At 41.0% G+C, this 13,684-nt stretch overlaps 1 protein-coding gene across 1 annotated transcript in view; it reads left to right on the top strand.

The window, feature by feature from the left end:
• tub (TUB bipartite transcription factor) overlaps positions 1–13,365 on the top strand; it is a gene marked incomplete at its 3' end in the record, with an annotated part of 42,598 nt that extends 29,233 nt beyond the window's left edge. Inside the window, exons 7-12 of the mRNA XM_080417848.1 lie at positions 1,530–1,721; positions 4,679–4,791; positions 11,526–11,640; positions 11,862–11,960; positions 12,845–13,016; positions 13,232–13,365. Of these exons, the coding sequence (XP_080273974.1) occupies positions 1,530–1,721; positions 4,679–4,791; positions 11,526–11,640; positions 11,862–11,960; positions 12,845–13,016; positions 13,232–13,365 (825 nt within the window). The remainder of the gene's footprint in view (positions 1–1,529; positions 1,722–4,678; positions 4,792–11,525; positions 11,641–11,861; positions 11,961–12,844; positions 13,017–13,231) is intronic.
• Positions 13,366–13,684: the final 319 nt, after the last annotated feature.

Raw genomic sequence — 13,684 nt, 5'->3', positions numbered from 1 at the left:
CCTTTTCGACAAGAGTCACTTGGCAAAAATGTTTTTCTTTTCTTTTTTTCCCCCTCCCCTTTGTCGTTCTGCCATTTCCCCTTGAAAAGCTGAACTACACTACATGAGGTAGTTCTGTGCCCCCTGGGACAGTGTTTCATCATCAATGTGCTGCAAATTTCCGCTTTATCAATGGGGGAGTGGTGCAGCAGATTTAGCGCTACTTCAGCAGCCACCGGACAGTAATTCGCCACCGTTACTTTGAATAGTCCAGTCGTCTTATACACAAATCTTCTCTTCTGGGGGTCCCTGGCACAAAACATTTTCAGATGGGGGGTCCGTGGCCAAATACATATCAATTTATGGGGTCCTTGACAAGAAAAAGTTTGAGAACCACCGCCCTAAAGCCTGTGCATTAGGGCCTGAGTAGAGCCACACATTCTACACAGTATGTCTTTGTGTCCAAATACACTTCTAGAGGCAACTGTGTATTGCAGATGTTGTGAATGTTTATCAGGCCAATGAACTGCTTATCTGTATGACCACCCAGTCCTCTTTGTAACACTTTTTGGTTATGATCATAGGCCAGGCCACGTCATAATGCAAACTTGACAACATCCTTAACTCTTTGACTGCGGACGACGCGATAACGCGTCAAGTGCTACTTTGTCCAGTTGGCCGTCGACGCGCTCGACGCGCTGGACGCGCGTTCATTGTTTAATCTCTGATTGCGCTATGCTGCTTAATATTCAATGTTATTCTCGAGTTCCACTTACTTCACGGACATCTGCATCCGGTTTCATGGCCTGGATTCCGTTTCCGGTTTTTGATTTTTTTCCCCAGTCATTTTCGTCCAAAATAGGTAAATAAACGGGTTTTCACACGGTATAACGGACAAACGGACAGCTTCTCTTCTATAATCTATGGTCTGGGTGACGATCAGTCATCGCCGTCGTGTCTCACAACGTAATTTTCGCTGATCAAAACAGTCTGGGTGACGTCACATCCGTTTTCATGTTTTTCCTTGTCTAATCTATGAAGAAGGGTGAGAGAGACCCAACGACATGATCTAGCTGTCATGTGCTGCTCCCTGGTGGCGGATTTGTGCTGGGTCTTTACATTATGTGTCCTTAAATTATTTTCATGAGAAAAATTCAAAATAAAAAAATAAAAAAACACGAAAATTGCTGGCACTGGGGGAGTACTTTATGAAAATACTCTGGCAGTCAAAGAGTTAAAAGTGAATCAACTTTTGGGTCCCAATCTGATCAAATTCTTTTCAGGACATTTGACAGTGAAAAGGTGATATCACACATGGTCTTATACTCATGGAGCCATGATGTGTGTTCATTCCTCCAATCTTCTGTCTCTCATGGCGTGTCCCCATTTAAGACAGCGTGCTTACCCTATTTCAGTCCCGGTGGATGCTCTCTACTCTCTGCCCATTTCCCATATCTAAAGAAAGTTAAAATCTGACGTGCCACTCATAGACTAGTCTTCCATCTCATGAAGCGAGTGTTGTCTTGTGTGTGGCTGATCTTGTCCCACAGGAGGCGGCCTCCGCGTCCACGCCGCCGGCTGGTGAACCAGCCATCGATGTTGACGACCTGGAAGAATTCTCACTGCGCCCCGCGCCCCAGGGGATCCGAGTGAAGTGCAGAATCACTCGGGACAAGAAGGGTATGGACAGAGGCATCTACCCCACCTACTACCTCCACCTGGAGAGAGAAGATGGCAAGAAGGTGAGAGTAGGGTCAGTTGGTGGCAGTGGTGTAAAGTAACTAAGTACATTTACTTAACCCATTAAGACCTGAGGCGATTCTTTAAAAAAAATCAAAATCATAACAGTTTTTGGAAAAAAATCTAAAAAAAATGTTTTCAAGATTTTTCAAAAATAGCAGATCTACAAGCTCATAGCGCGGCACTCGGTGCCGCGCTATGAGCTTGTAGATCTGCTATTTTTGAATAGCCAAAGACATCTAAAGTGACACATATGCGTTCCAGGTATCAATGGATTAAAGCGGCACTATATAACTTTGTCTATATAGCATATTATGCCCCACAAAAGTTACATTTGGAAGCAATAGCAAACACCCTTCCACAACTTTATAGACTCAGGGGGGTCGCTGCTAGGGGCTTATCTGTAGTACTGACAGTGAGGCTCATCCTGGCATTCAAGCTCTAGTGTCACACAGTTAGGAACGTCAAACATATAAGAGAGGATTCCCTATTTATCGATTGTTTCACCTGGGGACCGCCCGCCCATTACATACTCCGCCTTTATTATGATGCACGTTATTGAGCTGGTAGATCTACTAATAATTCTAGCACCATCCCTACCTTTATTCTTTCTTTATTCTTTATTCTTTATTCGGATCCCCATTAGCTTCCGCTGCCGCGGTTGCTAGTCTTCCTGGGGTCCACATAGAACATCACAACATAAAACAACATATAATATACCTGCTTGTGATTGGCTGAATTCAGGAAGGGGACCGTCCCTTCCTAATAAAAGGCAGAAGTCACACCAAGGCTGAACTGCCAGTCAAAGGGTGGTCGTTGGTCTGAATTCGTCCCCCCCCCCCACTTAAAAAATCCCATCTCTGCCCTTGAAACAAACAAATAAACATTTGTTTGACATTTGAACGTGCTCTGAGCAGTGCACGAGCAGACAGGTACGGGCATGGAGCTCACCGAAGCGTCATTCACCGCTAGTTCCTGCAAAGCCACGCCCATTCAGACAAAAGACTCAAACCAAGCTCAAACATTGATCTCACGTCACTAGTGCGACTGAGCAGGGACACAGATAATCTTGGGTAATGAAGGTAAAGACGTTGGATGCCATGTTATTTGTGTCCTAAGTGGCTGCTGATACCCACCTTTACATAGTGTGGCTTTAAGTACAATGTACTTTTATTTTACTGGAGTATTTCCATTTGTTAAACTTTGGACCACTACATCTCAGAGACAAATATTGTATTTTTTACTGCATAATAATTATTTGACAGCTTTAGTTACTAGTTTCTTTGCAGATTTTGATGATTAATAATGAAATCAATGAATTAATCAAAAGTTGTCAAAAATAGCCGATCTTCAAGTTCACAACGCGTCACAATGCAACGCGTTGTAAGTTTGTAGATTGGCTATTTTCGAATATAAGAATTATATAAAATAGGGTTTAAGTGGTTAAATCGTTTTTGCCCAAAAACATAATATATATGATTCTGAAATGGTCATTCTGCATAATGAGTACTTTTGCTTTTGCTACTTGAAGTATAATTGATGCTAATACTTTTGTACTTTGACTTTTACACTGAATGATTTTCAGACAGATGACAATAGTCACATTATTATCAGTGCTATAAATTCAACTTGTTTTTAAAATTCTTCTAAAAATATTAACCTTTCTGTACTTCATTTACCTAAGCTTGATTCTTTTGAAGTATGTTGATAATATTACTGCTATTGTATTATGGTGTGAATAGATTTCACTTTTGTATTCTCTGTGTATTTGAACTTGAATCGTTGTGTCCTCTTTGTACTGTGGCCAGTCTTTATGTTCTGTAGCATCAGATTATATAAACATAAAACATATTCCTGCTGGGCAGAAACCTTTTATCTCCATATTTCATCTTTTTATCACATCTCTTTTCATAAATTGATGCCCTATTTTATACTTCGTGGTGTCAGTGTGACAAATGTCATGCCAAAATAGCCCATTTTCAAACTCACAACACAACACATTTTGGAAACATTTGGCTTAACTCATTCCCTGCCACTGACGTAATAAACGTAATTATTCCTGTTTACCAATGCTGCCACTGACGTAAAAAATGTAATTTCATTTTTATTTTATTTTTTCTTCCATATTTGACCCAAAGACCAAGGAGATCCTTGACTGGCTCCTGAGTACTTCTTTTTTTCGATGAAAAATCTCTGGTAGTGGGCAAACGTGGCCAGCAATAATCCAAGGTTGAACGTGGTTAAGTCTGTCTGTGGCTTTTATAATTATTTAACCAATGAAAAAGTATTAACAAGAGCTTGTGACTGAAGGATAACTGAATTGGATCCATTGGAACACACGTCTTATTACATTTCCTGGAAAGCAGTGGTTTTGGACACGGTTTCTGTCTGACAGTGACAATCAATATACACATTTGTGTGTGTGTGTGTGTGTGTTCCTGGCCCCGTAACATGAATGAGCCATTGTTTAGTAACCCTGCCCCTATAAATAGCCAGGACACAGGTGTGTGGTTTGCCAAAATGCTTCTATTTTTTGGGGGGTAGCTTTTGCTTTGTATAGCACCATGCGGGCACATTCCCTCTCTTAGTAGTACCAGTACCAGTGTGCAAGCATTTTTCTGTTTCTCTTCTATATGTCTTGCTTAGACACCTGACTGGTATTCATGATCGTTTGGACTTTTTAGAGTGCAAACATTTTATTCTTTTATGTTTCAATTTTTATTTTCCATGGAAATAATTATCTGATTTCTTCATCATGATTATGAATAGTTAAAAGAAATCAGATACCTCTGACAGGAGTTAAATCAAATATTTCTGACAAGACATCGTAAGTGCCTTGCCAAGCTGTGTGCAGCTGCCTGAAACAACATTGCACAGGCTTACATTTGGTGGCTGCCTGGGGCTTATTGGTGATGCTGATTTGTTGTTATATACTAATTGGATTCCTGGATTGCCATAGGTGTTCCTGTTGGCTGGGAGGAAGAGAAAAAAGAGTAAAACATCTAATTATCTCATCTCCATCGATCCCACGGATCTGTCTCGAGGTGGAGAGAGCTTCATCGGCAAGCTGAGGTAATGCCGCATGACTTATGTTCTCATTTGATGACATTTGAGGACAAGCTTTGCTGTCTAGCAAGATAAACAGAAAGCAACTGAATTATTTATTATATTATTCATATTTCCTGTGTTCTCCACATGGTATCCCTAGATACATGTTGTTTTGCACTAGTAGAAGACATGCAGATGGCAAAATCTGATAAAAGTTTAAGTTAAAACAACACTTTTTAAAGTCACATAATTGTGATGATCATATCAGATTTTTTTTGTTTATTTTGTTCATTGCTCTTCTGTAATTTGTTTTGCTAATTGCCAGGTTTTAAGGGATGTTGATTCCATACAAATATGCTGTGTGTGAGGTGAAAATTACACACTATTCTAAGACCAAGCAAGTCAGGACTCTTGCTTGCTCTGCAGGATGGAAAACTGTCACATATCACACACCACTTATATATGCATGAAGTTCATTCTTTTTTTACTTGATTTAACAGCTTGTTTTATTTATTGTCTCCGCCAGGCCAAAAGGCATGGCGAGAGAGTATGTTTTGCCCTCTGTCCGTCCGTCCGTCCGTCCGTGTGTGTGTGTGTGTGTGTGTGTGTGTGTGTGTGTCCGTCCGTGTGTCCGTCATTCTGTCTGTGTACAGCTTATCTCCAGCACCGTTGGCTTGCTCGCCGTGAAACTGTGCACACACACTCCCTGGATGCCACAGCAGAACCTCTGCCCCAAACTTTTCACATGGGCCTTTTATAGCGCCACCATGAGGCCGATTTGTGCAAAACATATTTTCTGACAGTACTCCTACAGATTTTGTCCAAAAATCCCGCCAATCGGTACACAGTATCTCTATAGTCATTAAATGAAACGTGTCTTTCAGATTTTTTATATTCCATCCTGATTGGCTAAAAATGTCTTCCAAAGTTTGCAGGAGTGGCTTGTTTTGAACAAAATGCCGCAAATCATGAACGCAGCGTCTGATTGCGGTCAAACTTTGCACACACATTCACACCATGTTGAGGAGCAAATGCCACCCTTTTAACATTGGCCTGTTATAGCGCCACCAGCAGGTCTAATTTAGCAAAACAATTTTTTTGAACAAAATGCCTCAAATCATGAATGCAGTGTCCGATTGCCGTGTAAGGCCTAAGAAGAAATGGCTCCCTTCACATTGGCCTATTATAGTGCCACCAGGAGGTCACAATAACCTACCTGACCTGGCGGAGACCTGTGCTCCGAGGAGCACTTTTTCTAGTTATAATTGTTTCAGACAAAGCATTCAGTGTTGCTTTAAGTTCCTGTTGTGTAGCATTTTAGACTCAGAATCTTCCGCTTTACATAGTATTACACGTATTTAGATAAAAAAAAAAAAATTATACTAATTTATAGATGTAATAATAATAAAAATAATATATGATAATAATAAAAATAATGATCATAAGATTATTATTATTTATATCCATCTATTCATCCGGGATATGTGTGTGTGTCTGTCCTTTATGCCCACATAATTGCCCATCATTTGACATCATAGAACGGGTACTGCACTGAGTACCGAGTACAAAACGGTTGCTGACGTCATAGGTTGCCGAGGTTATTGTACACCTTCTCCAGTTTTTGCACTGACGTCATGAGATGGGCATGAGATGTCAGACTCAACAGATGCTGTTGCCTAACAACGTCAATTTGCACTGACATCCCTCCCACCTCCTGACATCCCTCCCACCTCTCTCTCTTTCTCTTGCCGTTTCTTTCGCTATTTGAGCTCTCACAACTTGAACTTTAAAGACACAATATATTATTAGATTTGGCTTCAGACGCTGCATTCATTGTTGCGTTAAGTTCCTTCCTGTTATGAACCGTTTTACACTCTCAATCTGCCACTTCTTCCTGTTAGAACATGATTTAAATTGCACTGTACATGATGACTATGAGATCTGGAGAGCTGCTTGTAAAGGTCTTTTCCATTAGACCCCCACTGGTCTCATGTGAATAGAGCTTGAGACAGAAATAACCTCTGTGTCCGCTTAGGAAGACGAATGGATTCTGCATGGCATTCTCTGTGATTTTTTGATTATCACACCATTTGGGCATTGAATACAAGAGGGTAATTAGTTTAATCACTTCTGACCCATTGTTGAGGAAGGAGCACCTGCAATTACGTACACATTTGATAAAAGCTGTGTTTTTTTTTGGTGAGTGACATCGTCGTTGTGCAGCAAAGTATGAATTAGGCTTAACAGGGCGATACAGAAGGGGCCGTTCTGTATCTGCACATTTGAATTACATGTGTTAAATGTGTGTGTAAGTAGCACTGGGAATTAACAGCTCCCAATGCTACTTACTAGGTACTATACTTATAATGTCAGGAGCCTATCTCCTCCCGTTTCCTTAACCCATTAAGACCTGAGGCAGATTCCACAAATGCCTTCTAAACCAGTAGTTCCCACACTTTCAAGATTAATTTTAAAATGTTCAAAAATAGCAGATGTACAAGCTCGAGCTTGTATATCTGCTATTGGTTTGACATTTATTAAATCCACAGACAGACTTAAAGGTTTCGTGACATCAAATTTATATATATATATATTTATTTATTTTTTGGGGTTTTCTGACCTCAATTACTCCCCAAAAAACTGAACTGGAGTTTCTGTGGTCTGAGGTTTTCTGAATAATTAGGCTCAGAAAGGTGCTGTGATTGGCCTGTTCGTAGACTTTGATGTCACAGACAGTCCATTAATCGCGAAGGACCATGATAAAGACTTTTAATGTTTTGTAAACCAGCATGTCATGAAACCTTTAACCACTTCCATTTGTAGAACGGCAATTTTTGCTACTTTTGCGTGACACTGTAGATTGATTAAAAAAATGTTAAAAACGTAACAAAGATGAAATATGGACATACAAGGTTAAATTCTGACCGACGGCAACGATAACATATTTGATTACAGAGAAGTTTACTTAGCATGCATTGCCATGCATTTCAATAATCCGCCACCAACTTGTGCAAGAAAGCATTATTATTAGTTTCATTACACCTCATCGTCTCAATATGTCCAAAACTGTTACTTTTTCAGGATTCAAATTCCCAAAATAGCAAAAGTAGCCTCGAGCCGCGTTTTGAGCATGCAGATCTGCTACTTTTGTAGGATGATCAAGTAGGACATTAAATTAACGAAAAAAAACAATTAGTTAGGATATGGAGATTTTCTGCCCGACAGCAACGACATGTACCTGTAGCAGGCTGTGTTCATTATCAGAGTTTCATGTGAGGTTAGTAAGAAAAAAAGTGACAACGTTGATCTCATAGATGGAATCTAGTCTTGAAGCCTTGTTCAGACCATAGACCGTAAAAAATATGGACGAAGGGAACGGTGACGTCACCCATTGGTTTCTACCGACCGTAAATGAAGCTGTAACGTGCAATCCGCCATCTTTGATATATACCATTGGGCACGTCGGAACCCAAACGCTATTGCTTGAGACCAGACATGTGACCAGGGAACCGGAAAACAATCCCCAAAGAATGCTATTGGTTGGGTAGCTTGTCAATCAAATCATCCCGCCCCTCCTGGAGCATAGCCTACTTTATCGTAAATTTTAGAATAAATGGGACCATAATTTAGCAAAACGCATATCCTGATGATTGAAAGGAGACTTTAAACTAGCGACTGGAAGCATATAGTATTTATGACCATTTTTATTAAGGTAAAAAAATCTAGTCTAAAGTTTGTCAAAAACCCATCCGCTTACAATGAGAGAATATTCCTTCTGACACCTGCAGGGGTAAAACAGCGCCACACAGGCCATTCATATGAACTGTCTCTCTTCCGTATGGGCCTCATTGTAAATATGTCAGGCTGGCCCCTTGGTTCAGACCAGTGTTGATTTTGACAGCAAATTTTGATTTAGTTTTAGTCATGGTCTTTTGAATAAAATTCCATTTAGTTTTAGTCATATTTTAGACATCTGAAATGTTTTACTTTAAGTCTAGTTTTAGTCGAGTAAATATCATAAGATTATAGTCGACTAAATCTACAGTTGATTTAGTCGACTATAATGTATTTTGGCGGTGCCTTGATGGCGTCGTAATGGCTGATTTTACACTTGGTTGCATGCTGAAAATAGCCGATCTACAATCTCACAACGCGTCGCAGCGCGGCGCGTTGTGAGCTTGTAGATCTGCTATTTTCAGAGCGCAACCAAGCATAAAATTACTTGTCTTTTAGTTCTACTGGATCTCTTCTTCACTAGTCCCTCACTAACATTTTAGTCTAGTTTTTATTTGTTGACGAAATTGTCAATATATTTAGTCATAGATTTAATTGTCGTAGCTTACTTTCTATTTCATTTTCGTCAGTGAAAAAAGGTAGTCGACGAACATTTTTCGTCATAGTATTAGTCGACGAAATCAACACTGGTTCAGACCATGAGGCCTGAATGAGCCCTCAGTGGCTCCATGGACGCCTTGCTGGGGATTTAATCAAACGTGACTGTGTGCGGTCATCATTCATCTTGCTGAGCTGACCAAACCATTGCTCGATTATCTGCTCAGCTCAAGCCTTTCCCCATCAACCTCCTGTTTGAGTGATGGAGAGGAAAATTGCAATTAACTATAACCTTTCAGCTAGTGCTTATCAGAACACTGAAGAGGGCTGTCCAAATTGAAGTCCTGTCCAACTGAAGACCATTATCCAATCAGCGGTATATTGCTGCTATGGGTTTGATTGAAGTAGTAGAGACTGAGTAAAACCAATGAACATTTACCAGTCTGGCAGTGCATAGTGTTCCATAATGCCTGTGTGCACAGCTTATGAGAGAAGATCTTATTGCAACCACATTTTGCATTTACAGTACAGTCTACAGCTATGCGTAGGACTGAGCAACTAAGTAACCTGGTTACTTAGATCACTCACTACTTAGACCACTCAGAAACTCCTTTCAGTTCTCCCAACAAACCTTTACCAAAGGTGACCGGGCCTTCTCCGTGGCGTGGCCGCACCTATACTGTGGAATAATCTCCCATTCCACATTGAGGTAAGCCTCACCATTGAGATTTTCAAATCCAAACTGAAGACCCACCTTTTTACTCTTGCGTTGAACACAGTTTGAGGTCATTGTCTGTTGTTGTTTGTTGCTGCTTTGTTGTCTCCGCCAGGCCGAAAGGCATGGCGAGAGAGCATGTTTTGCACCCTGTCCGTCCGTCCGTCTGTCCGTTTGTCCGTCCGTCCGTGTGTGTGTGTGTCTGTCTGTGAAAAGCTAATCTCCGGCACTGTTGGCCCGGCCACTGCGAAACTGTGCACACACACTCCCTGGATGCCAAAGCCGATCCTCTGCCTCAAATCATCAACGCAGCAAGCGATTTGCGTGAAATTTTGCATGCACGTTCCCACTAGGCCAAGGAAGAAATGTCGCTTGAAACTTTTCAAATTAGCCTCATGGTGGCGCTATAACAGGCCGTTTTGCGTATTTACCTATAACTGCACCGGTCTGCGTGAAACTTTGCACGCACACTCCCTAGAGACCAAGGAAAAACCTTTGCCCTGCATTTTTCACATCTGCCTTTTAGAGCGCCACCAGGAGGCCGATTTGTGCAAAACACATGTTTTGATATTACTCCTACAGATTCTGTCCAAAAATCACGCAAATCGGTACACAGTATCTCTATAGTCATGTGATCAACACAGATCTGTCCGATTTTTCATATTCCATCTTAATTGGCTAACATTGGCTTCCAAAGTCTGCAGGAGAGGTCCGTTTTGAACAAAATGCCTCAAATCATGAACGCAGCGTGCAATTTCCGTGACATTTTTCACTTTTTCCCATTACGCCAAGGAAGAAATGCCACCCTTTTCACATTGGCCTGTTGTAGCGCCACCAGCAGGTCGAATTTAGCAAAAAAAAAATGAACAAAATGCCTCACATCATGAATGCAGTGTCCGTTTGCCGTGAAAGGCATAAGAAGAAATGGCACCCTTTTCACATTGACCTATTATGGAGGCCACAATAACCTAATAACCTAACCTGGCGGAGACTTGTTTGTGTTTTTGTTTTTCTTACTACAGTACGTTATATGCCTTTATTTTGCTTTGTGAATAGACTACGGTCTATTTTTAGCTCTTGTTTTGGAAAGCACTTTGGGTCAACCGCTGTTGTTTTTAAATGTGCTATATAAAAACATTTTACTTGACTTGACTGTAGTTAGTGGCAATTTTATTTTATTTTCCAAGATTGCTTTAAATATAGAATAGCGTCATCTACGACTACGTCTAGCTTCCTAGAAATCATTCTTTCCTTCCTTTTTTCTCAGAACGACACTGATTGTGCTGGGGAGTGTTGAAATTGGTCAAATGATGAAACATGATTAGTGGTGATGATGGTTATTACATATCGCAAGTGATGGCTTGTTACAGTAAATGCATTGGTTGGGTTGTTGTTATAAGTGGAGCCGGCATGTTCCCTACTACGCTGATTGAAGTACTGTATGAAATTCACTATTCAAGGTTAGGAGCTGAGGGCTACTTTCTGTCTGTCTCTCTGCCTGTCTTTCTCTCTCATATTAACCACTCTCAACCCAACCTGGTGTCTCTATTTTTGGCATGTCATTATAGGTGAATATTTTCAAAAAAAATAAAATAAAAACAAATGTCAAACAGATTGGCTATTTTAGCTATTTGTCGTATCACTAAGTATATAAGGCTTAAGCAGTTAACCACTGGTCCTTGTTGGTCCATTATGTTGTGTTTCATCACAGGTCTAACCTCATGGGGACCAAATTCACCGTCTACGACAACGGCCTCAATCCTGTGAAGAGCACGACCGGCCTCGAAGCCAGCGACCTACGTCAAGAACTCGCAGCTATTTGCTATGTGAGTGTTAATCTAGCCCTGAGAGTGTACAAATGTTACACTATTTTTACACTCCCTTACACTCTTTTGTACACATGCTAAATTGTCACACTATTTTTAAACACGCTTTTTTTTCCTTCTCAGAGTTATATTAAGAATCAGCAGGATTATACAGTGTACTGCCTGCTGAGTGTGTCATATGGACACCGCTTCCAACATGACTCATTGTCTTTTCACCGTAGGAGACTAATGTCTTAGGCTTCAAGGGACCTCGCAAGATGAGCGTCATCATTCCTGGAATGAACATGGACCATGAGAGGGTGTCCATCCGGCCTCGAAATGTGAGCGTCTTTAAACCTCTACGGCTTCAGTCTTTTTACACCAGCGCTTCCCAGCCTGTGGTGCCGGGGCCAACTGGTGGGGCGCGAGGGTATTGCAAGTGGGCCCCCAAATAATTGGTGAAACACTAAGGTTTTAATGATAATATAGCATTAATATTACAAACGTCATACTTGAGTATACTACGCTAGTTTCATTGATTGATTGATCGATTGATTTATTATTCAAATGAAAATGCTCTGAAAATGCAAGGATGCTCTCAAGATGTTCTCAACCAGAGAAGGTTGAGAACAACTGTTTTTCACTATACGGTACGTGCATGTTTGCTCTCTCGCCAGTATCTCAAGATTCAAGATCTAAGATTAGTGTTACAGTATACAAGAGTAAAATGTTTTGTTTTGGCTCATCAACTTTGTAACAGCAATAACAATAACAAAGCAACAATGCAGAATAACAGCAATAGTAAGAATAAACAATGACGTACACATCATTCATACCACTGGTCATACATTGGGAAACTAATTGCACATTTTGAGGTGCTTGGAGGGGGCACGTCCCCTCCAAGTATAAATAGAAATATCTATTTACATGTATATCAATTTATACAGTATGTATATTTACATTATGTACATGTTGCATATCGTCGCTGTCGGGCAGAAACCTTGTATCTCCATATTTCAACTTTTTAGTGTCACACAAAACTAACAAAAATAGCAGATCTACAAGCTCAAAATGCGTAGCAATGCATTTTTCAAAGTAACTGTATTGGACATAATGAGGTTTCCACGCGACAATGACGATGCGTTTGTCTCCTTGTACGGCCCCAGCCCTGCTCTTGAAGAGCGTGCATTAAATTAAATCCTTTTCATGTTCCCTTATCACGCAGGACCATGAGTCATTGCTGGCACGGTGGCAGAACAAGAGCACAGAGAGTGTCATCGAACTCCACAATAAGACCCCCGTGTGGAACGACGACACGCAATCTTACGTGCTCAACTTCCACGGCCGGGTCACGCAGGCGTCTGTCAAGAACTTCCAGATCATTCACGACAATGACCGTGAGTTTCCATTGTTCCACTTCTTCTGTTAAATCAAATTAAATCCTTTTTTTATTTATTTTTACTGTATATTCTGTTCTTTACGATGTCACATAAGAAAGAAAAGCAAATGACTAGAACTCATAGTAATTAGGTTGACTCTGGCCTGGTCAGTCTCAGCTATTCAAATGTTCCTTGCCGTTTGTTCCTCAAATGGATCTTGTCTTCCTTTGTAGCTGACTACATTGTGATGCAGTTTGGCCGTGTGGCAGAAGACGTCTTCACCATGGACTATAACTACCCTATGTGTGCCCTGCAAGCCTTTGCCATTGCTCTCTCTAGCTTTGACAGCAAGTTAGCTTGTGAGTAGCATCCCCACATCCTCCATCTATCAGATACAGTACTTGATCCCAGCATGATGGCCTCTGGAGTACTAGTCCATTTGTCCTCTTGACAAGGGCCGCAGACCTCAGACCCACAAACCAAGATACACCCGGAATGATGGGTTATCTAAAGCACTATTCAAACTTTGTCGCGCGACAGTGTGAGCTTGTAGGTCGGCTATTCTCGGCCGTTCTCGGCACGCAACGCCATCGTGCGACAGAGCATAATTTAGGCTTTAGAATGCTAATGTTTGTGGGTGGATGATAGCCTGGTAAACCATCCCCCTTCCGGAAATCTCATATGCA

The sequence above is a fragment of the Gymnoscopelus braueri genome (genome assembly GCF_963280865.1).
Source record: "Gymnoscopelus braueri genome assembly, chromosome: 1".
Classification (NCBI taxonomy): Eukaryota; Metazoa; Chordata; class Actinopteri; order Myctophiformes; family Myctophidae; genus Gymnoscopelus; species Gymnoscopelus braueri.
This window is presented reverse-complemented; position numbering and strand designations above follow the sequence as displayed.